General features: G+C 38.4%; 2 protein-coding genes across 2 annotated transcripts in view; both read left to right on the top strand.

Moving 5' to 3' along the window:
* Positions 1 to 23,249, top strand: part of LOC138714385 (protein enabled homolog) — a 110,023-nt gene extending 86,774 nt beyond the window's left edge. The window contains exons 5-6 of the mRNA XM_069846608.1: positions 20,744 to 20,806; positions 23,183 to 23,249. The gene's annotated coding sequence lies outside the window, so the exon portion shown is untranslated. The remainder of the gene's footprint in view (positions 1 to 20,743; positions 20,807 to 23,182) is intronic.
* The window catches only part of LOC138714245 (trichohyalin-like), a 221,158-nt gene that overhangs the window by 171,485 nt on the left and 24,722 nt on the right, over positions 1 to 24,951 (top strand). The window contains exon 15 of the mRNA XM_069846595.1: positions 569 to 631. Within this exon, the coding sequence (XP_069702696.1) occupies positions 569 to 631 (63 nt within the window). The remainder of the gene's footprint in view (positions 1 to 568; positions 632 to 24,951) is intronic.

Below are 24,951 nucleotides of genomic sequence, written 5' to 3'. Positions count from 1 at the left end.
AACATGCAGATGCTAGGGTATGTTCAAATGGGCATGTAATTGAATGATAAATATGGGTACGCCAGTATATATCACAACATAGTGAGAGTAACAGTACTGCTAATATCTGAAAGATGGAAAGGGCGATAGCTAAGTGACAGGAGGCCGACAGTGACAAGGATTGATTGGATTATGTGGGGGGATAGCTAAAGTGTGATTTATATGGTGCCGCTTGTATTTGCTTTGAAAAAGCTTCCTTATTCACCGGCCAATTTTCTGACAAAATTTTCTAATGAAGGTGGTTATTTATTTGACCAGAGTCTTATTTTGAATTCCCATTGACTAAAATACAGTCAATGACGTGTCAGTCAAAGCAATAAGCTGGTTGATTTTACTAGCAACTTCCAAAGAAATGGCATATCAGGACTTCAGGGAATGAATCTCTGAACAACTGGTGAATACATCTGTCTTCACTGCAGGCATGATGTGTACAAAATGTAGTTGGTTGTGAGTTATTCTGTTTCTCATCGTACTGCCACCTTACTGACTGGGCTACATCTGTCTGAACCTGATTCCTTTGTGGTTACAGGAGAAAGAAGAACTGAGGCAGAAATATGAAGGAGAGCACCAGTTGAGGCTCCAGCAGGGAAAGGTGATGTGCTGTTACCATGGTTACAGATACAGCAATTAGACTGTTGAGGGTACATTAAAGGTTGGAGCAATAGCACGAAAAACTTTAAAATAGGCAGACATGCAGACGCTAAGGTGTGTTCAAACGGGCACTTCATTGAATGATAAATATGGGTACCCCATTATACATCACAATGTAGTGACAGTAACTTTACTGGCAATATCCGAAAGATGAAAAGAGCGATAGCTAAATGATACGAGGCCTGGGATAGTGATAAGGTTGAGTGGGTTAGGTGAGGGGATAGCTAAAGTGTGGTTTATATGGCTCTGCTTGTATTTGCTTTGAACAAGCTTCCTTCTTCACCGGCCAATTTGCTGGCAAAATTTTCTAATGAAGCTGCTTATTTATTTCACTAGCGTATTATTTTGAAGTCCCATTGACTAAAATACACCCAATGACAAGTTGAACGTGTTCAGGATTAATACTCACTTAAAGCGATAAGCCGGTTGATTTTACAAGCAGCTTCCAAAGAAATGGGATGTCAGGACTTCAGGGACTGAATCTCTGAACAACTGGTGAATACATCTGCCTTCAGTGCAGGCACGAGTGGTGATATAGGCAGCTGTCTACAAACCACATTTGATAAGACGCACGTGTGGCATGATGTGTTGTCCTTGTCCTGTGTAATTGGGTCCTCCAATGCTAGTTCCTTAAAAAGCAAAGGTTATGTCCTTCGAGCTTAAGATGAAAAGAAATAATTGACTACTACTGCTAAAGAAAAATATCTGTGAGGACTGTTATTAAGATATTCCACTGTTATAAACAGTTAAGAAATGAAAGAGGAGATTGGACCGTGTAAATGATTATGAGCTAGCGAATTTTCCAGCCAGATATTGATTCTGGAAAAGCATCAAGGTAACGATAACAAGGAAAGAAGCTAGTAAATAATGTTAAAATCAGCAACATATAAATCAAGCTTAAGGGGCAGGAGGCAGAAAACTATGACAAGATTACAGAGGGTTAGATGAGGGGATACAACAATAGGACAGACAGGCAGATGAAACACATTACAGCCATAACCAAATCACCCTGGGTTGACATGTAAAGAGCTGAGGAATGGATTATAAAATAAAACAGATAATGCCTTATTAACATACATTTATGTTGTACTTAGGAACAGAAACACAACCTAGAACATAGCTATACAAAAATGTGTCAACAGTTGTAAAGTAAAAAATAATAAATCCGACAAAATGTCCATTTTTGAGAAATTGGCTTCACAAATCTGGATTCTGTATTCGATACACATACAGCGATATCGTTTGCTAGTTCAAGGATATTTCTGGTTTTTGTTTTGATGGCAGAGATAGACGAGAAACCTACTTAGCATAAATACAAGATTGCAAATAATAAATACCAAGAATTTACTAGCTTCTTTTGCAATTCCGAGGAATTATTGCATTCCTTAGATCCAAAACTGGTAAGTGGTCTGGGAAGAAAGAGCACGTATAGTTTCACCATTCCATTTATAATTTTCTGCCCGAGGGCAAGTCTTTCACTGGAAGTCCATGATTCTGCAAACTTTTCTTTTTTCTGACTTCGTCTTAGTCTATGCATATGCCCAGTTATTTTAGCCGCGTTTATTTTAGGGCTTATCATAAAAATACAAATATAACATTTAATGGAGATCCGTAGGCAGAATGAGAGGCTTGCTTTAAAGCCTCTATCCAAACATTATACGTTGGTAGCTGTTGTCTCATTTCCTGATGCTGTATACCGGCCATCAGCTTGATTCCTTCATGAAACCTGTTGCTTCAAGTCAGACTATCACCTAACCAGCTGAGCTTTCTCTAATCCAGAATTGTTTATATTACAGAATTACCAGGATCAGCTGGGGAAGCTGAGACAAGAACTGGAGGCTGAGAGGGAGATGAGGCGCCAGCTGGAAGAAGTAAATGTGAGTCGTTGCCATGGTTACAGTTACGAGGGAGTGTAATAGCTGCATTCAGTCATTTCTCATTTTAATAATGATGATGATAGTAATAATACTAATTATATAATAATATTAATACTAATTAGTATTATTATTATCATAAAGTCATCATAATCACCCTCGCCATCATCATCACCATCATCATCATCATCACCATCATCATCATCATCATCATTTTCATCTTCATTTCTTCTTAACCAAATTTGTTTTAATTGCAGAGTAAGGAGGAAGCACTGCGGGCTCTGCGAGAAGAACTGCAAGCGAAGGGGGAGGAACTGAAGAAGCTGGCAGACGAACTGCAAGCGGAGCGCCAGAAGACAGCAGTAAGTGTGGGCTGTTGCCATGGTTACAGTTACTGAGCAATGATTGATACAAACTGTTACAACAGAGATTGCGACCAGCTGCAGTTGGAGAGTAAACTTAATTTCAGTTTTCAGAACAATTACTACTACTACTACTACTACTACTACTACTACTACTACTACTACTACTACTACTACTACTACTACTACTACTACTACTACTACTATTACTATTACTATTACTACTGATACTACTACTACTACTATTACTATTACTATTACTTCTACCACTACTACTACCAGTATTCCTACGATTATTACTACGATTATTACTACTACTATTACTACTAGTACTATTACTACGACTACTATTACTACTACTACTACTAATAATACAACTACTACTACTACTACTACTACTACTATTGTTACTACTACTACTAATACTACTACTACTACAACAGCTGTTGCTGTTACAGCTATTACTATTACTACTAATGTGGCCTCTGACATTACTATAATTATGCCTACTGTCACTACCACTAACATTACTGTAGTTATGGCTACTGTCCCTACTACTGACATTACTGTGGTTATGGCCACTGTCACTACTACTCACATTACCGTAGTTATGGCTACTGTCACTACTACTGACATTACTGTGGTTATGGCCACTGTCACTACTACTCACATTACTGCAGTTATGGCTACTGTCCCTACTACTGACATTACTGTGGTTATGGCCACTGTCACTACTACTGACATTACCGTAGTTATGGCTACTGTCACTACTACTGACATTACTGTGGTTATGGCCACTGTCACTACTACTCACATTACCGTAGTTATGGCTACTGTCACTACTACTGACATTACTGTGGTTATGGCCATTGTCACTACTACTCACATTACTGTAGTTATGGCTACTGTCCCTACTACTGACATTACTGTGGTTATGGCCACTGTCACTACTACTCACATTACCGTAGTTATGGCTACTGTCACTACTACTGACATTACTGTGGTTATGGCCACTGTCACTACTACTCACATTACTGCAGTTATGGCTACTGTCCCTACTACTGACATTACTGTGGTTATGGCCACTGTCACTACTACTCACATTACTGTACTTATGGCTACTGTCACTACTACTGACATTACTGTGGTTATGGCCACTGTCACTACTACTCACATTACCGTAGTTATGGCTACTGTCACTACTACTGACATTACTGTGGTTATGGCCACTGTCACTACTACTCACATTACTGCAGTTATGGCTACTGTCCCTACTACTGACATTACTGTGGTTATGGCCACTGTCACTACTACTCACATTACCGTAGTTATGGCTACTGTCACTACTACTGACATTACTGTGGTTATGGCCACTGTCACTACTACTCACATTACTGCAGTTATGGCTACTGTCCCTACTACTGACATTACTGTGGTTATGGCCACTGTCACTACTACTGACATTACTGTAGTTATGGCTACTGTCCCTACTACTGACATTACTGTGGTTATGGCCACTGTCACTACTACTCACATTACTGTGGTTATGGCCACTGTCACTACTACTCACATTACTGTAGTTATATCTACTGTAATTACTACTGACATTACTGCAGTTGTGGTTACTGTCACTACTACTGACATTACTGTAGTTATGGCTATTGTCACTACAACTGACATTACTGTAGTTATGGCTACTGTCCCTACTACTCACATTACTGTAGTTATGGCCACTGTCACTACTACTGACATTAGTGTAGTTATGGCTACTGTCCCTACAACTCACATTACTGTAGTTATGGCTACTGTCCCTACTACTCACATTACTGTAGTTATGGCTACTGTCCCTACTACTCACATTACTGTAGTTATGGCTACTGTCCCTACTACTCACATTATTGTAGTTATGGCTACTGTCCCTACTACTCACATTACTGTAGTTATGGCTACTGTCACTACTACTCACATTACTGTAGTTATGGCTACTCTCACTACTACTCACATTACTGTAGTTATGGCTACTGTCCCTACAACTCACATTACTGTAGTTATGGCTACTGTCCCTACTACTCACATTACTGTAGTTATGGCTACTGTCCCTACTACTCACATTACTGTAGTTATGGCTACTGTCCCTACAACTCACATTACTGTTGTTATGGCTACTGTCCCTACTACTCACATTACTGTAGTTATGGCTACTGTCACTACTACTGACATTACTGTAGTTATGGCTACTGTCCCTACTACTCACATTACTGTAGTTACGGCTACTGTCACTACTACTCACATTACTGTAGTTATGGCTACTGTCACTACTACTCACATTACTGTAGTTATGGCTACTGTCCCTACTACTCACATTACTGTAGTTATGGCTACTGTCACTACTACTCACATTACTGTACTTATGGCTACTGTCACTACTACTCACATTACTGTAGTTATGGCTACTGTAACTACTACTCACATTACTGTAGTTATGGCTACTGTCACTACTACTCACATTACTGTAGTTATGGCTACTGTAACTACTACTCACATTACTGTAGTTATGACTACTGTCACTACTACTCACATTACTGTAGTTATGGCTACTGTCACTACTACTCACATTACTGTAGTTATGGCTACTGTCACTACTACTCACATTACTGTAGTTATGGCTACTGTAACTACTACTCACATTACTGTAGTTATGGCTACTGTCACTACTACTCACATTACTGTAGTTATGGCTACTGTCAGTACTACTGACATTACTGTAGTTATGATTAATGTCACTACTACTCACATTACTGTAGATATGGCTGCTGTCTCTACTACTGACATTACTGTAGTCATGGCTACTGCCACTACTACTGACATTACTGCAGTTGTGGCTGCTGTCTCTACTACTGACAATACTGTAGTTATGGCTACTGTCACTACTACTCACATTACTGTAGTTATGGCTACTGTAACTACTACTCACATTACTGTAGTTATGGCTACTGTCACTACTACTCACATTACTGTAGTTATGGCTACTGTCACTACTACTCACATTACTGTAGTTATGGCTACTGTCAGTACTACTCACATTACTGTAGATATGGCTACTGTCAGTACTACTGACATTACTGTAGTTATGGTTAATGTCACTACTACTCACATTATTGTAGATATGGCTACTGTCACTACTACTGACATTACTGTAGTTATGGCTACTGTAATTACTACTGTCATTACTGCAGTTGTGGCTACTGTCACTACTACTGACATTACTGCAGTTGTGGCTAGTGTTACTACTACTGACATTACTGCAGTTGTGGCTGCTGTCTCTACTACTGACATTACTGTAGTCATGGCTACTGCCACTACTACTGACATTACTGCAGTTGTGCCTACTGTCACTACTACTGACATCACTGCAGTTGTGGCTGCTGTCTCTACTACTGACATTACTGTAGTCATGGCTACTGCCACTACTACTGACATTACTGTAGTCATGGCTACTGTCACTACTACTGTCATCAGCTTCACTCAGCCTAGTGAACTGTCACCTAGCTGACTGAGCTTCCTCTGACCAGATTGTTTTGTCTGCTGCAGAAGCTCAGAGCTGCGACTGAGGTCGGGCCCAACCTACAGCAGAAGGACAGCCAAGGCAGGACTGAGCTACACCGGGCAGCGGAGCGGGGGGACACACACAGGGTGCAGCTGCTCCTGGATGCAGGCAGCCAGGTGAACGCAGTGGATCGTGATGGCCGCACGCCCTTGTGGCTGGCTGCACGTGAAGGCCGCCAGGATGCGTGCAGGGCGCTGCTGGCTGCCGGGGCGCGGCCGGATATGAAGGATCGACCGTCTGGCTGGACTGCTCTGCATACGGCTGCATGGTATGGGCACCCTGCAGTGTGTGAGCTGCTGCTGGCAGCTGGGGCGCGGCCCAACGAGCCTGATGATGAAAACCAGTGGACTGCACTGCACGGTGCAGCATTGTGTGGCCACGCCCCAGTGGTGCAGCTGCTGTTGCAGCATGGCGCTGAGCGGGGGGCGAGGGATAAGCAGGGACAGACGGCCCTGGACCTGGCGCGTCGGTATGGGCGCACAGAAGTGGCGGCCATGCTGCAGGGCTGAGCAAGCGCAGTGCTGCCAACACGACAGCAATACCATTATACCACAGTAACCAGCGGGAATGTGTTGTGTTGGCATCACTGCTCTGCGTGTAATGCTGTTACTTCATTGCTCTAGGCTGTCGTTACTCTCGTGCTGTGTGGCTTTGTTGTGGTTGGAGCTTGACACGCCACTGATACCTTGTGAATATTATTATTATTATTATTATTATTATTATTATTATTATTATTATTATTATTATTATTGTAATCATCAATATTCGATTGTCTTTTATAATTCTGTTGAGTTACTGTATACAGTATTCCAATAGAAATATGGAAAATTGTTTATGTTGGTATCATTTGTTGTTACTGTATGATTGTGATACGCCACTTATTCTGCAGCATCTCACTGCGCTATTTGAAGGACAGTAAGTAGACCTATGTCGCCTCGATGTGCCCGATAACCCTGATACGCCACTGACCGCCGCTAGTGTTCCTACTGCTCACATGCACTGCAATACTAATGCTATTTTTATGCCGATATTGTTTCGCAATATCAATGTGAAGAAAGCATTTCCGTTGGCATTACTGTTTCTGTCCGCCATTTTGTAAGCGAGGTAAGAGTGAAGTTAAGTAGCATTTACACCTCACGATACGCGAAGGAAAAAGCCTTCCAATTATTCTAATATGAGCCTAACCCTATGGATAGAATTATCCCTGTACACCCCTGCCTACGGAATCAGTCATTTAGTATAACATATTACAAAACACTACATCGGACACCCCTGAGATATTTTTCGCCATTGAGTGATTCTACATAGCCTACACAATTAAGGTCAGACATAATGAGTCCGATATATTGTTTCCATTCACCTCCACTGCCGACGTCAGTATGAGGTACGGACATCACTTTCTTCCACTACCATGCCTGCATTAAAAAAAAAGTTATGTTTTATTTAACGACGCTCGCAAGTTGCAGAGGTTATATCAGCGTCGCAGGGTGTGCCGGAATTTTGTCCCGCAGGAGTTCTTTTACATGCCAGTAAATCTACTGTCATGAGCCTGCCGCATTTAAGCACACTTAAATGCTATCGACCTTGCTCAGGATCGAACCCGCAACCTTGGGCATAGAAGGCTAGCGCTATACCAACTCGCCAACCACGTCGACGCCTGCATTTAATGTTCCTAATTATGTCAGGTGAAGAATACAATGCGTGCATTTCTGTGTTGTGTAAACTTTCTCCATTCTCCTGTAACTCCATCCCTCTTAGCCCCAAATATTTTCCTAAGACCCTTACTGTCTAACGCCCTTAATCTCTGTTCCTCTCTCAAAGTGAGAGTCCAAGTTTCACAACCATATAGAACAACCGGTAATATAACTGTTTTATAAATTTTTACTTTCACATTTTTTGACAGCAGACTGGATGATAAAAGCTTCTCAACCGAATAATAACAGGCATTTCCCATATTTATTCTGTGTTTAATTTCCTACCCAGTGTCATTTATATTTGTTACTGTTGCTCCAATATATTCGAATTTTTCCACCTCTTCGAATGATAAATCTCCAATTTTTATGTTTCCATTTCGTACAATATTCTGGTCACGAGACATAATCATATAGTTTGTCTTTTCGGGTTTTACTTCCAAAACTATCGCTTTACTTGCATCAAGTAAAATTTCTGTGTTTCCCTAATCGTTTGTGGATTTTCTCCTAACATATTCACGTCATCCGCATAGACAAGCAGCTGATGTAACCCGTTCAATTCTAAACCCTCTCTGTTACCCTGAACTTTCCTAATGGCATACTCTAGAGCGAAGTTAAAAAGTAAAGGTGATTGTGCATCTCCCTTCTTTAGCCCGCAGTGAATTGGAAAAGCATCAGATAGAAACTGGCCTATACGGACTCTGCTGTAAGTTTCACACAGACACATTTTAATTAATCGAACTTGTTTCTTGGGGATACCAAATTCAATAAGAATATTATATAAAATATCTCCCTTAACCGATTCATATGCCGTTTTAAAATCTATGAATAACTGATGTACTGTACCGTTATACTCACATTTCTTCTTAGTAGGCTTATATATTACACCTATATATAATATGCCTATCAAGTACAGTATCAAATATATTCAAATTTCCAATTCAACGTGGAGTAGGAATGGCCTGCAGAATTAACCTGGAGCCCTGTATCCTGTAACTCTACGACGCGGGGCACAGCTTTAAGCCTACTTCCTTCCCCAGGAAGCCATGCGGCGGATAACATTGCCGTAAATTCCGTAGCCATCGACGGGGTTCGAACCCCATCCAGTTGCTAGTACGGTGACTATGCACCCCACGACGATGCCCTCCTGTTATCACTTCCAATAAAAGTTACATTGTCTGCCATGCTCTTTTGTAAGTCTGGCGTTGGTCTGACACAACTGCAGAGGAGTCCACGTAGCTATATTCTAGAATGCCATGTCGACGCAGTTGCGCATTTTATCCCTCTTCACTGCATCAGCGTGCGGGATGAGTTGCTCATTTGTCTTGTTCCTGTACGTACTAGAGAGTTTCTATATCCCAGGACGGGAGTCAAATGTGGAAATTTTAATTGAGGTAGGCTGGATATAGTTTTGTATTCTATTACAACAGCTTGTTTATGTACGAGATGTGGAAGGGAAATGAATTGGGTCTATGTATAGGACATTTTTTAGAAATAAGAAGACCTACATAATTGGGACGCATTCACCATTCTGTAATTGTTATAATTTATGAAAATATGCAAATATGTTTAATTTTGTCTCATTCTGTATTTCGGACAATTATTAAACATAATCTAAGAAAAACGTTATTGTGTAGATTCTCATTGGGTGAATTACTCCGGACACACAACTGCCCTCTATCTGTTGTGGTTGGAATCTGAGCGCTATTGCTCTGTTTAGTCAGGCGGCGACGCGAGTTGTGTGTGGTTGGGTCCTGCGTTCGATGCGGTGAGTTACATTTCAAGACTTCTTTCTCTGTAGATCGTATAGGCTACATGAAATATGTATTGCAAATCCCTGAGGACAATGTGTTACGACTGAAGTAGGAAATTGATTTAAAGTAGAGTAAAGTCCTGATTCATAACTTGAGAAATGTAATAAACACGGGAACATAGTTCGGATTTGAGACTTGAGTTAGAATTACGATTGGATTGTTACGTCACTTTCCGTGTATATTAAGTGCTTTGATAGACTTGAATTTGGAACTGGAATTGTGCTAATAGATTCTTAAGAATATTGGAAAAGTAGGATGGAATGTAGTTTCAGACGAAAATCGATATGAACGCTAAGGAGATTGTTAATCAAGTAAAAAACGCACTGAAATATCGTCAGATGACTTCTCATTATTGCTTTATAATATGTAACTTACCTGTACAACCAAAACAACTGAACAATCCGGAATATCTATGTGTTTACTAAGGGGGTTTACATTAAAAGGAGTGAAAATGTTAAGATGTTCTTTACAGGGTGGGAGGTTACATATCCATGTATTTGTCTTAATCTGGACCATAATGCATCGTGTTTGTGCAGGAGAAGAGTCCAACAGGATGCACAGGATTGACGCTATTCTTCCAAGACACAAATTTGTGTATGCGTTCGTTTGTTTGTTGATACCAGGTGACGCGTTTTGTATGACGTAACAGATATTTTTCAAAGTAGGACATTTGCTGCATATAGCTGCTATCTAGCTGTAAAAGCAGGAAAGATAAAGATATGTGGTGTGCAATTAGATTTTTAAAACAATATGTAGACTGTATGTTGTCAAGATTTTTAGAAATTAAGCCTTGAAGTATAATTTTTTAATTAATCCAGTAAGTTATAAGACAATAAGCCTCCCTGTATCCGCGGGTGATACGTCCTAAGGACTATAATGTATAGCAGCGTATCCTGTATGCAGGGACATCATTTCATTTTTACTTCAAATTTAATTGTTCCTGAAGTTTTGAATGTACTTCACTCCCACCCCTTCTACTAATGAAGTTCCTACTGTCCTCCACACAGAACCAAGGCTGCATATAATAAACAGTACTGAGTTAGTGAGTATAGTACGTTCCAGAAATATGTTCGCTTTTGCCAGTGACGAGAGTGCTTTCAATATTAAATCATATTTTCGCACAGGTACTGTCTTCCTTTGGCCTACGCCGCATCCCGATTTCCCCCACCAGCTTCTGCTCGCCCCTCTGTAAATGCTAGTAGCTGGGCCGTCTTAGCTCTTTTTTGAAAACATTAATTTCTGTTAGGAATCGGACGTCTACGTAATATTATAAAACTTTTTAAAATAACTTAAATAAAAGCGCCTCGTTAAGTAATTAACTGTCACATTATTTCCCCCCTTTCCACAATCCTGCGACGTAACCACTTGGACAGACAGTAGATAGCATGTCTGAGTAATTTTTTTTGTGCGGGTCGGGCAGAAGTGAAGATTGAATTTACAGTACGTAAGGTACTATTTTATAGAGTAGGTACAGAATTATTTGAACCTGAGTTACTAGTACGAAAGACGAAACTGGTAATTGGAATTAGATGCAATAGTCTACTGTATAGTGCGATAATATACACAAAAGAACTGTAACGAAATGAACGACCACCATTTAAAAAAATGTGTTTAAATATCCATATTATGATTATTTTTCAATTTAACTTCATTCTCTATATTGTACGCTAATGTGCTGTAGGCAGTATAATATACACTGCATAATGAATACGTCCGCATGGATAACTCAGTTCGTGAGTAAAAACACTTATTGTTAACACTGTACTGTATTTTGATTAAACAAAACCCTAATGAAAATTATCAAACTCAAAATTGCGATATTTCATGGTTTACATAAATGGATGAACTACATTTGTATCCCTCCTATACCTAGTAAAGTGATTTGTTTGTATTTTACGCCAGTATCATCGAACTCCAATGGTGGAAGGAGGTAGCAAACGGTGTTTCGGGTTCTCAACCATTAGGCCAAAGGTATAGTTAGGTTAATATTAAAAATGTTTGTCATTTACATACAGTCTTAGAAAGAAGTTTTGTCGCATAGATACTTTATAAGTGCCAGAAAGAGGCAGTGCCATGATTGGACAAACAACGAAACAAAACTAATGTTATTACCTCAACTAGTCGCGCTCTTGTGAACCAGGTCGCTCGTCCTCAGATCATGCGCACTACTTCCTTTCTGGGACTTACATGAAGTATCTACGCGACAAAACATTTTCAGTATCTATGCGAGAAAACTTAATTGTGACTTTTTGTGGGTGTTGATTGTGTTTCGGCGTTAATTAGTAATAATGTATTTTAATGTTCAGGTATGATATATCTCTTAAATAATTCCCACAACTAATACACTCATCTCACATATAGGCACGTTCTTTATGGGTTAGATGGGCTGGCTAAGTGATATAAAGTATGAGACAAAGTTAGCGGGTTAGTTGAGGGAATTATTTAAGTTTTTTATTCATATATGACACCATACCTGAACATTAAAACTGAACTATACTGGGTGTTCATTTGAAAGTGTGTCATGACGTCACTGTTTGTTGGGTCACCGATTTGAAGCGAGTTTCAGCTTATATGTTAGAGAAGTTGCCTATTATTTAAGGCGTTCTTCAATCTGAACTTGAGAACGTGTACGGTATAACTTGAACGTCGTAGCAACAGATGGCGGTCTGTACGGTCTGTGTGCTACCATAACCTCTTTCGAACTGTGTTTTGCGCCGGCAAGTCGTACGCAGGGTATTTGTTATCATCGGTTGCTTACGGTAACATTCCACAACACAAATCAAATGCTACGAGTCCATGTTGACCGTCGAAGTTAATGTCAACAAATACTTAAGTAATCGTCTTAACCCTCTCCCCATATCCCGACAGTACGTATTTCCAAACAGTTCACATTCTTTCCACTACCGGCGTTTCCGTACGTATCGGTACGTACTCTTCAGAATGAACGCCGTACTTGCTAGGCAACTTCTCTGCCTCTTAGGTTATACACCTCTGCGGAAGTGTAGGAAGATTGAAGTCTCTAGGCTCATCGACTAGCCACATGACGGCATACAGCGAGCCAAGACACATTTTGAACTGAACACCCAGTATTATAACTAATTAACACGGATAATATTAAAATGGATTTGAGGGAGGTGGGATATGAGGGTAGAGACAGAATTATTCTTGCTCAGGATAGGGACCAATGGCGAGCTTATGTGAGGGCGGCAATGAACCTCCGGGTTTCTTAAAAGCCATTTGTGAGTAAGTAACACAGCAAAACAATCATACCTGCAAAAAGTCACAATTAACCATGTAATTCAGCTAAAAATGCCAAAACTAATAAATCGATGGTGTAGTCTTGTAGACAATTGTCTTAATTTATATTACTAATATTTTTTTGACTAATATACAGGGACATCATTTTATTTTTACTTCAATTTTTATTGTACCTGAGTTTTTAAATGTACTTCACTCCCACCTCTTTTACTAATGAAGTTCAACCGTCCTCCACACAGATCTAAGACCGCATATACATTCATAGTAGCCGTACGGTCATAGTAAACAGTACGTTCCAAAATATGTTCGCGTTTTCCATTGACGAAAGAGCTTTCAGTATTGAATCATTTTCGCACAGGTACTGTCATCCATTTGCCTACGTCGTACTCCGGTTTCCCCCACCAGCTTTTATTCGCCAGCTAGTGGCTGGGCTGTCTTAGCTCTTTTCTGAGAACATTAATTTCTGTTAGGAATTGGACGTCTACGTAATATTATACAACTGTTCAAAATAACTTAAATAAAAGGGCCTCGTTAAGTAATTAACTGTCACGTGATTTCCTCCCTTTCTACGACCCTACGACATAACTACTTGGACGGACAATAGATAGTATGTCTGAGTAATTTTATCTGTACCAGTCGGATAGAAGTGAAGATTGAATTTACAGTACGTAAGGTACTCTTTTATAGAGTAGGTACAGAGTTATTTCAACATGAGTTACTAGTACGAAGAACGAAACTGGTAATTGGAATTAGGTACAATAGTCTATAGTGCGATAATATGCACAGAAGAATTAAAGCCTCTATCGAAATAAACGGCCACCACTTTCAAAAATATGTTTAAATATCCATATTATGATTATTTTTCAATTTAACTTCATTCTCTATATTGTACGCTAATGTGCTGTAGACAGTATAATATACACTGCATAATGAATACGTTCGCATGGATGACTCAGTTCGTTAGTAAAAACACTTATTATTAATACTGTACTGTATTTTGATTAAACAAAACCCTAATGAAAATTATAAGAATCAAAATCCTTATATTTCCTAGTTTACATAAATGGATGAACCAGTTTTGTTCCCTCCTGTACCTAGTAAAGTGATTTGTTTGTATATTACGCCAGTATCATCGTACTCAAGTCGTGGAAGGGGGTAGCAAACGGCGTTGTTTCAGAGGTATAGGCAAGTTAATATTAAAAATGTTATTAAAAATAAAATGGTGTCCCTGTACTTTGCATGTTGTTCTATTTATGCTGTCTCGATGTTTTAGCTTAGCCTTCAAGGGACGTTGGAGCAATGAAGTTTTCACCATGGCATTCAGAAAGATGTGCATTTTGAATTTTCCATATTATATTTTAGGACGTCGTAAACTACCGACAACTGAAGCCGCGGAAACCGGATCCGGTGATATGAATATACAGGGTGTTACTAAATTATACCGACAAACTTTGGGTTCGGATAGATAATCTTCTTTCAAACAGTTTTTGTTAAGGCATCCATGAGATGCGACACTTTCTTTCAGAGCATGAAGGGTTTATGTCATTACGTGGCTCGATCGTACAGGAAGGGATTGCAGTAATTAGTTATGTGAAAAGTGAATAAACAAATCATGAATGCTACAGAAACAATTTATTGACACAGAAATACAGAAAAACACAAACAAAACAAAGCGAATGTAAAGGAAAAGCACTCACTTCAGTGTTAAATTAACAGTATGGATCCATTGCTTTATTGTCTCATCACAAGTGCTGGAACATAGTTCATTGACTTCCAGACAAGCATTGCATCCACATGCCGTACTTTGTGGTACCCTTTCAAGGATGCCAGGCATTTCCCTGACTTCAGCTGCTGCCCAGACGTTGAGTGTTGCAAAATCTTCAGCGTCAACAAGGGTTTCATAATCCACAGGTAGTAATCAAATAGGATTAATACATGATACCGAGCTCAGGCAGTAAACAAACGCGGTCGAGGAATGATACTCCGCTGATGGAGTAAACAAACTGGGTTATATATCAGATCCAAAGTTTTGTCGGTCTAATTTAGAAACATCCTGTATGTGAAACTTCGATAACTCTCCACACTACACACGGGAGAGAAAACGCATTTTACATCATTGGAACATTTTCGCATACCTCGACCACCCGTCACTTAGCTATTCCCTCATTTCGAGGGCTTAATGTGAGACTAACGCAAGTACGGTCGATGTTTAATTCACAAAAAAATTCTTAACAGGCAATAAGCTTATTTCACATGAACTGTACCATCATGTTTTGTAGTTACGAATTGTATTATAAACAAGACTGTTCGGATTTTAATTACGATTTTTTATGGCCAAGTGGAAGAACGATGGATGTAAAAACCTGAAAATAACAATTTTTTTATTACATTAATTTCATACTAAACCCTCGAATTAACACATAGAAACATAACGAAACTCAGATCAGACGTCAGTCCGGTGATCGTAAACTTACTCTGGAACGCCTGTCAGTTTAGACTATACGCACGTCTTGCAATCATATGTTCTGCTTCGACAGTAAACGGTCATTGACCTTGTAGAAACCTCCCTTGCCAACATTTGACGTAATGGAGGATTCCCTGACACTGAAATAGTCGATATTTATTTAATGTAGAGAGCAGCAAGAGAATCTGCAAACGTGGCAATGGAGCTCTATTGGCTACGATTTACAAATCGTGGGATTACAAATGCACTAATGTTCGTTGCTGTACACCAAAGACTTGATCTCTTCTTCCTGAGATCGAGGATCGTGGACGGCAACGAGACGTTATTTCTTTTCGTAAGGTAACACCACTTTTCTAAAACAAATTCTTCACTACTTAAGAAAATATTAACTTCTGTTGACAATATTTGAGAGATTATTTGATTTCCTGTGTTTCTTTTATTTCAGTAACAAGTTTTCAAAGGTGATTATCTTTTCTTTCGTGTCAGTTTAAAAGGGTGATTTCATTGGAAACACAGCTTTTTTTTTTAAATAATTACAACCATAGTTTTTAAGTTAAAGTCTTGAGATGTTCGTAATGCATCAGATAAATTTGCTAATCTTATTGCACGATCATTCTACAAAAAATATAAATACGAGAAAGTTGAGTGCCCAAACAGGATTATCTACGAAGATAATAATAGGAACTACAGACTACAGGACAATAAATAAGGGTGTGGGAGTAAAGGGCTTCCTACGAGATAATTTCAGTTCTTGTTTCTTCAGATATGTCTAAACGTTACCAGAGCAACCGAAAGAAAACAGCTGAAACAAGACCGTGACGTTTCCATTCCTGCGTTTATTAACGAAGTGATGTTTTTACATAGTCTATAAAGTTATTTGAAAACAATTGAGGGACTTCTGAAGAGCCCTGGCAACTGTTGCGACGTGAAGATTTCTGTGAGCCTATTTTGTAACATTGGCTTTTTTCCCTTCAGATTCTTGCTGTGGTTTACACTGACTCCATGTTTTCCTTTATGGCGTAACGTATTTAACTTACTGTAGTTTATAAGCAGATTTCTTGTTGTCCACACTGTACATCATCTTCAAGATTTGCCAATTACATCAGGGCATTATCACTTTCTCTGTGGGGATCGTTATGGCTAGTTACGCCAAACATGCCCTGTGGCAAATCGTATTTCAAATGTTTGTAGAGAAGATTTATTTTCATTGTCAAGTGTTATGTTGCAGTAAGCAAGTTTTCTATCATTTCATTTCGACAAAACGTGATCTGATATTCCATGTGTCTCCACATATAATTGTAGAGGAATATCTAAATTCTGTACCACTCAACATACAGCCCGGACTTGAAGTTATCGTATTACCATTGTCTTCATATCGATGATCTTTTGTAAGAAGGTCGTTATCAACAAATTTGTCTCTTCACTTTAATAAATGGTTATAAATAATTTCTCCATCAACTCATATCCTTAATTTATGGAAAAAAAAATACAAAAAAGCTTAGGTAAAGTAACACATTTTATGAAATGATGGATCTTAAACAATTTTTTTAGATCTCCTGATTTTGTTCGTAGCTCTCTTTTTACAAAACACCATCGCTGATTGGACAAATGTAAAAATGCAATGTCGAAACCAGCTAAATCTAATGGATGGGCGTGATATTCTTCTCTATGGAATACCACAAGAAACTTTTACTACAAGATTATTTTCAACTCTTGGAAGAGAAGGAGAATGTGCCCATAGAAATGAGATTTCATGCACTAATAAATTAAGAAAGGCAGAACCTTTATCACACGGTGAGTGGATTGTTGTGCAACCTCTGAACACGATAACAAACCCTTGACTTTTGGTACCTGTCACGTGATTTATCTCTACTGATATCTGATTAATATTATTTTAAAATATAAGTCATTGCGTTATCTTACCGTTACGTTTTAACTATATTTAATAACAATCCTTTCTCCTATTGGCTGTCTTCAAGCACCACTTGTATGATCCCCTCTTCCTTGCTTGTGTAAGCTGTCTCACAGCTTTATCTGGCTGTTTGTTAACCGGTAGATAAGGCACTATATAACTCCTCAGAAGCAGGGCTGCATCACTACTCATTCTCGTTTTCAACCAAGTGGTTTTTGGTTCGAACTTCTTCACTTTCCTCGCCGTGTACAAAGTCTGTGGACGATCGTGTTCGGAATTGACCAGAACTCCGTCACTGTTGGTAGCACCGTTCTTCGTTTCGCTCAGTGTTAACATAACTTCATTTTCAATTCACAAGGTAAGTTCTGGCTGTGAACAACAGCTTCTTCTTCATAATCACATATTATAGCAACAGAGGAATTGATCTTATATTTTTGTAGAAAAAAAATAAAATTAGTTGCTTTACAATGAATAGCCTGTTTTGTCATATGTGGATTGGAAGGAAATAAAAATTGACACATTGAGCAAGAAAGAAAACACAACCAAGCAAAGACTGCATTCTGAGTTTTCGCATTATGCAGTAAAATTATTAATAAGGACAAATTATAAACGGAAAGTATTAAATAATAATAAAAAAAACTTAGTGAATATAAATACTGAACCGAAATAAAAAAAAGATAAATATTTAATTTCTAATTCTCCCATAATAACAGCAGTGGCTATCTTCAGGCTAATAACTAGACATGACTGTCTGGCAGTGCAACTCTGAAGAATTTTATTGGAATTTATACATCACCAAAACGTGTTCCGTGCAGACTAGAAGATTCAACTATGAACTTGTATCACATACTGAACTGCAAATCCATCAATATTTGAGAGAAAAATGTTAATAACGTCAGAGACGTTTACTGAAATGTTAGAAAACAACTGATGGGGAAAATCCAATGTTTTGATCTTTGCATTAATTAGTGAATTATTTACAATAGGTAAGAACCGCTAATGTAGCAAGGGTTAACGATTTGTTTCATTTGCGCAAAACCATTGACTATTTAGTCGTTTATTTCTTAAGCGTTTATAGTATTAGTACTTAATTATTTATTGTTTTAAACTCGGAGTGGCTGTATTTTTTATCCCTGTCCCCCTGAAATGACGCCAATGGTCATAAATAAAGATTTAACGTCAACTTAAGAAAGCAAAGGTCACTGCATGTTTCTTTAGCCAGTTTCTTTGTTAGATACTCAAGACTGAAGCCGAATTTTACTATTAAGTGATAAAGTGGCATTTAATTCTAATTAACATGATATCAGTGGAGTGACAAAAAATGATTTTTATTTGAATCAGTTAGGACTATGAGTGCAAATCTTGTTTCAAAGTGATTTCCGATGAGTGTTGAGGTTCAAAATTAATTAAATAATAAAAAAAAAACACACAAAATAATTTTATGCAGTGAGGTCATAGGCTACTTTTAGCAAATGAGTTAGACTACCAAAAAATCAGAATTACAGATAAAACAAACTTTCAGCGACAAAATTAGAACTTACAGCAGAGCTTTTAATGAGATTGATTTATGAAAAGTGTGGTTGGATTTGCGGTGCACAATAAAGACGTGTTGTTTTGTTTATCCTGAATTTTGTTTCTTGGTGAAGACACGTAAATTTGTTGCAAGTTTTTACTTGTCAAATATTGTACTGAATTACAAACAAAAGAAAATCAGGCATAAATGTTAAGGTAACCTAGATACGATTTATCTAAATAAGGGAAGGTATGTAATGTATCCCCAGAAATATGATATTCAGAAGCTAGCCCTTCATATTAGTCAGTACAGTGAAGATGTAACTTAGAGAACGAAGTTTTATGTACTTGGTAAAATATTTGACCAAAGCTAAGTACTTGATGCACAGAAATGACCTTGAAACCTGTAATCCCACACATCACTTACAATTCATGTAAGATAGATGAAGTATCTGTTAACGGAAGGTCACTAGTGACTTCTGTTGTTATTACTTTCTGGTATGCAGGATGGCAAAACCCAACCCAATACCCGACCTCAAACAGCGGGTGAAGACTCTGGAAGAACAGGTACGTCCTCTCATAGAGGAGGTGAGAGTCCTCAAAGAGAGGATGGACTTGCGGTCCCTGCATGACCTGGAGGCAAGGAAGGAAGAGGATAACGTACGGATCAACAACGACCTTAAGGAGCTGCAAGGGAGAATGATGCTGAAAGAGACGGAATTGAGACAGACACAAGCTGAACTGGAAAAGTTGAAAGAAGAATCTGAAAGGGTAAGAGATCGACTGTTGTCTTACTTATAGTTACCATTGAACACCTTAGGTTGGGTCACAGTTAAAGCTTTATTCCACAGAACTATTTGCTCGTAGCATACATTCACAAATGAGTGACGAGGGAAATTGAAGAAGAGCTAAGACCATTTTCTAGACACAACCATGTACAAAATGTGAAGATTGTATTAGAATGTCGTATTGTTTAGTAGTTGACAATATATTCAGTAATCTGTTGTGTGTTATTCTGTTTCTCATCGTACTGCCACCTTACTGACTGGGCTACGTCTGACCCTGATTCCTTTGTGGTTACAGGAGAAAGCAGAACTGAGGCAGAAATACGAAGAAGAGCACCAGTTGCGGCTCCAGCAGGAAAATGTAAGTGATGAGCTGTTACCATGGTTACAGATACAGGAATTGGACAGTTGAGGGTACATTAAAGATTGGAGCAGTAAGCACGAAGAACTTTAAAATAAGTAGACATGCAGCCGCTAAGGTGTGTTGAAATGGACATTTAATTGAATGATAAGTATGGGTACTCCATTATATATCACGATGTAGTGACAGTAACCGTACTGGAAATATCTGAAAGACGAAAATGGCGATTCATATTGGGAAAAGCAAGTGCAAGTTCATATTTCCTCGTACCAGGCATTCACAAAATGGGCGACGAAGGAAATTGCAAAAGAGTACAATATAATCACTAGTTGGTTGTGAGTTATTCTGTTTCTCATCGTACTGCCACCTTACTGACTGGGCTACGTCTGAACCTGATTCCTTTGTGGTTACAGGAGAAAGCAGAACTGAGGCAGAAATATGAAGAAGAGCACCAGTTACGGCTCCAGCAGGAAACGGTAAGTGATGAACTGTTACCATGGTTACAGATACAGTAATTGGACAGTTGTATGTATGTATTTATTTACACTGCAAGTGGGCAAGCACCCGGTGGCAGTGGTATATACAATATTAACAATACACAGTTAAAATGATAAGCAATACACAATAAAATTTACAATACATAATAAAATTTACAACACATATACAATTTTATACACAATACAATAAGAATATACAATACAATTTAACACAATAATAATAAAACATAAAATAAAACACCTAATTTTACAACACAACCTACATGATTATGTATAGGTCCTACATAATTTTCAATAGTCTTTCACTTTACTCTCATCTCATTCCCTGTAGTGGCACTATGACGCATTTCACTGACACTTTAGCACACATTTCACTGACACTCTGTAACACATTTCGCTGACACTATAGAACACATTTCATTGACGCTATAAATTATCACTGATCGGAACTGTTCACTGCACTGTAAAACCATAACTTCACTGACTCACCTCGCTTCACTGATACAACAGTTCAAATAAGTCAAATAATTGCATTCTTATGCATACTGTACTTATAAACAGAACTACATTTAAACTAAACATTTCTAGTCTAAGGCCCTCTTACACGCTATTTTTAAATAATTTACAATTCAAACCAAGGAAGTAAACTCGTCAGGCTAGATAAATACATGCCACCTTAAAAAATTAAATGTTGAATGTACCTTAATTTTAATTTTCACTTTATACACAACTCTTTAAATTATTCTTGAATCTCCTTAAGGAAGGACAGCCCTCAAAGACCGCTGCAGGTAGGTCATTCCAATCATTTATAGTTCTATTTAAAAATGAGAATTTACCTACATCCGTTTTCTGTTTCCTACATTTGATTTTAAAATCATGATCGTTCCTACCATAGTACGTTGGCTTTTCTAACCGAGCCGTTATGTCTACCCATGCTTTCTGACCTAGATGTGCTCTATATAATGATGTTATTCTAGTTTTCCTACGTCTGTTTTCCAAAGTTTCCCATTTAAGTTCTTTTATCGTATCGTTCCCATCTTCTCTTTTACCTTTAACAAATTTAGCTGCCCTATACTGGATTCTTTCTAAGGAATTTATCTGATATATTCTATAGGGATCCCAACATGTAGTTCCGTATTCCATTAACGGTCGCACTAATGTTAGATATTGTCGCACTAATGTTAGATATTGAGTGTATATTGGAGGTTGTAGCAGTAAGCACGGAAATATTTAAAATAGCCCGACACACAGGCACTAGGACGAATTCAAAATGAGAAATTAATTGAATGATAAGTAGGGGTACTCCACTATATATTAATTACTACGTAAAGACAGTAGCAGTACTGGCAATATCTGAAACACGAAAAGAGAGATAGCTATGGGACAGGACGCTGAGGGCAGTGATAAGTTTAGAGTGGATTTCATTTAGTTGATTATTTTATGACGCTGTAACAATATCTCAGGTTATATAGAGTCTGAATGAACTGATGATATTTCAGGTGAAATGAGTCCGGGGTCAGCACCGTTAGTTACCCAACATTTGCTCATATTGGGTTGGGGGAAGAGCCCGAAAAACCTCAACCAGGTAACTTACCTCGACTGGGATTGGAACTCGGGCCACCAGGTTTCGCGGCCAGACGTGTCGACTTTAGAGTGGATATGGGGATGAAGTTAGTTAAATGAAAGGAGACCGAGGACTGTGGCAAGGTTAGAGGAATGAATAGGACATTGCTATCCCATTTATCTAGGCTACATTAGAGTTGTAACGAAAGTAATAAGCATCAAAATAGAAATTGAATGTTTTAGTAAACCAGTGAGAAATATCAGAACTCTGATATTGAATTTACGTCTCAGGACATAACAGTGTCGACCTGGTTGGCGGTGGTATAGCGCTGGCCTTCTATGCCCAACGTTGCAGGTTCGATCCCGGGCCAAGTCGATGGTATTTAAGTGTACTTAAATGCGACAGGCTCATGTCAGTAGATTTATTGGCATGTAAAAGAACTGCTGCGGGACAAAATTCCGTGTGTGAGAAATGTAGGGCAGGAAGTCACTGAATGGCATATTGCCAACAACTCAGCTTAGTTAACGACATCAGCAATAAATGATGGCACTGTATACCAAAGTATAAAAATAGTTTAAAACAAAAAAAAAAATGTTCTTCAATATTTTTATTAAGTGAAACTGTTTTTTTTCCAACGCTGCGTGTACAAAATGTGAAGACAGTATTAGAATGTCGTGTTGTTTAGTAGTTGCCAGTACATTCAGTAGATTGTTGTGTGTTATTCTGTTTCTCATCGTACTGCCACCTTACTGACTGGGCTACGTCTGAACCTGATTACTTTTTGGTTACAGGAGAAAGAAGATCTGAGGCAGAAATTAGAAGGAGAACACCAGTTACGGCTGCAGCAGGAAAAAGTAAGTGATGAGCTGTTACCATGGTTACAGACACAGTAATTGGACAGCACGAATAACTTTAAAATAGGCAGGCACACAGGCGCTAAGGTTTGTTCAAATTGGCACTTAATTGAATGATAAATATGGGTACTCCATTAATATATCACAACATAGTGACAGTAACAGTACTGCTGATATCTGAAAGATGAAAAGGGCAATAGCTAAGTGACAGGATGCTGATGACAGTGAGAAGGTTTGAGTGGGTTATGTGAGGGGCTAGCTGAAGTGTGATTTATATGGTGCTGCTTGTATTTACTTTGAAATAACTTCCTTATTTTCCGGTAAATTTTCTGAAAATTTTCTAATGAAGCTGGTTATTTATTTCACTAGCGTCTTATTTTGAATTCACGTTGACTAAAATACCTTCAATGAAAAGTTGAACGTGTCCAACATTAATGCTCAGTCAAAGCGATTTTACTAACAGCTTCTATGAAACGGGATGTCAGGACTTCAGGGAATGACTCTCTAAATAACTGGTGAATACATCTGCCTTCAGTGCAGGACAAACGGTGATATAGGCAGCTGTCTACAAACCATATTTGATAAGACGCACGTGTGGCATGATGTGTTGTCCTTGTCCTGTGTAATTGGGTCCTCCAATGCTAGTTCCTTAAAAAGCAAAGGTTATGTCCTCTAGGCTTAAGATGAAAAGAAATAATTGACTACTACTGCTAAAGAAGAATATGTAAGAGAACTGCTATTAAGATATTTCACTGTTATAAACAGTTAAGAAATAAAAGAGGGGATAGGACTGTGTAAATGTTTATGAGCAAGCGAATTTTCCAGCCAGATATTCATTCTGGAAAAGCATCCAACGATAATAAGAAAGGAAGCTAACGAATAGGTTTAAAAACAGCAACATATAAATCTCTCTTAAAAGACGGGAGGGAGAAGACTGTGACAACATTACAGAGGATTAGATCAGGAGATACAAGAATAGGACAGACAGGCAGATCAAACACGTTACAAAGAACACATTACAGCCATAACCAAATCACCCTGTGATGTCATGTAAAGAGCTGAGGGATGGATTATAAAGTATAACAAACAATGCCTTATTAATAGAAATCAGATGTTTAGGAAAGTGCGTATTTTATTTGAATGTTCATATTTAAGCACGAATCATGAGATATGAAGCATCCTGATGAAGTTTTATCTTATCTTTTTTTTTTTGCCTCTTTTGTCGTTTACGCCTTCTTTATTTAATGTATATGCCTACTCTTGTTTTGGCATTTTCTTGCTTTTATATGTACATTTTTTGCATTTTTCTTCATTTGACTACTCACTCAACAATACTGCATTTATTTCTGAGTTAGAAACTAAGAAAATTGCAGTTCTTATTGTAGCCATATATATGGGACACCCTGTAGCAATGCAGTGTTGTTTCGCTCACTCCAGAATCGACCTTGCCCTTACCCAGCAATGCTACCTGACTCCAGCACTGCTCTACCTCATTAATTTCTGGCAGATTTGCCTCATGAGTATGCCTTATTGGTGTCATTTGTGAGGTACAAACATGTCTTCATACAGTTGACTAAACAACAACAAATATCAGTTATTAATCGAATACATGAAGCATTGGATTTCCACACTGATAACCCGGTTTCGAATCCCGACGAGTCCAATTATAATTTCTAGTGGAGAACACGGTGCTTGCTGGTAGGACT

Source organism: Periplaneta americana, chromosome 2 (genome assembly GCF_040183065.1).
Source record: "Periplaneta americana isolate PAMFEO1 chromosome 2, P.americana_PAMFEO1_priV1, whole genome shotgun sequence".
In the NCBI taxonomy this organism is placed as follows: Eukaryota; Metazoa; Arthropoda; class Insecta; order Blattodea; family Blattidae; genus Periplaneta; species Periplaneta americana.
This window is presented reverse-complemented; position numbering and strand designations above follow the sequence as displayed.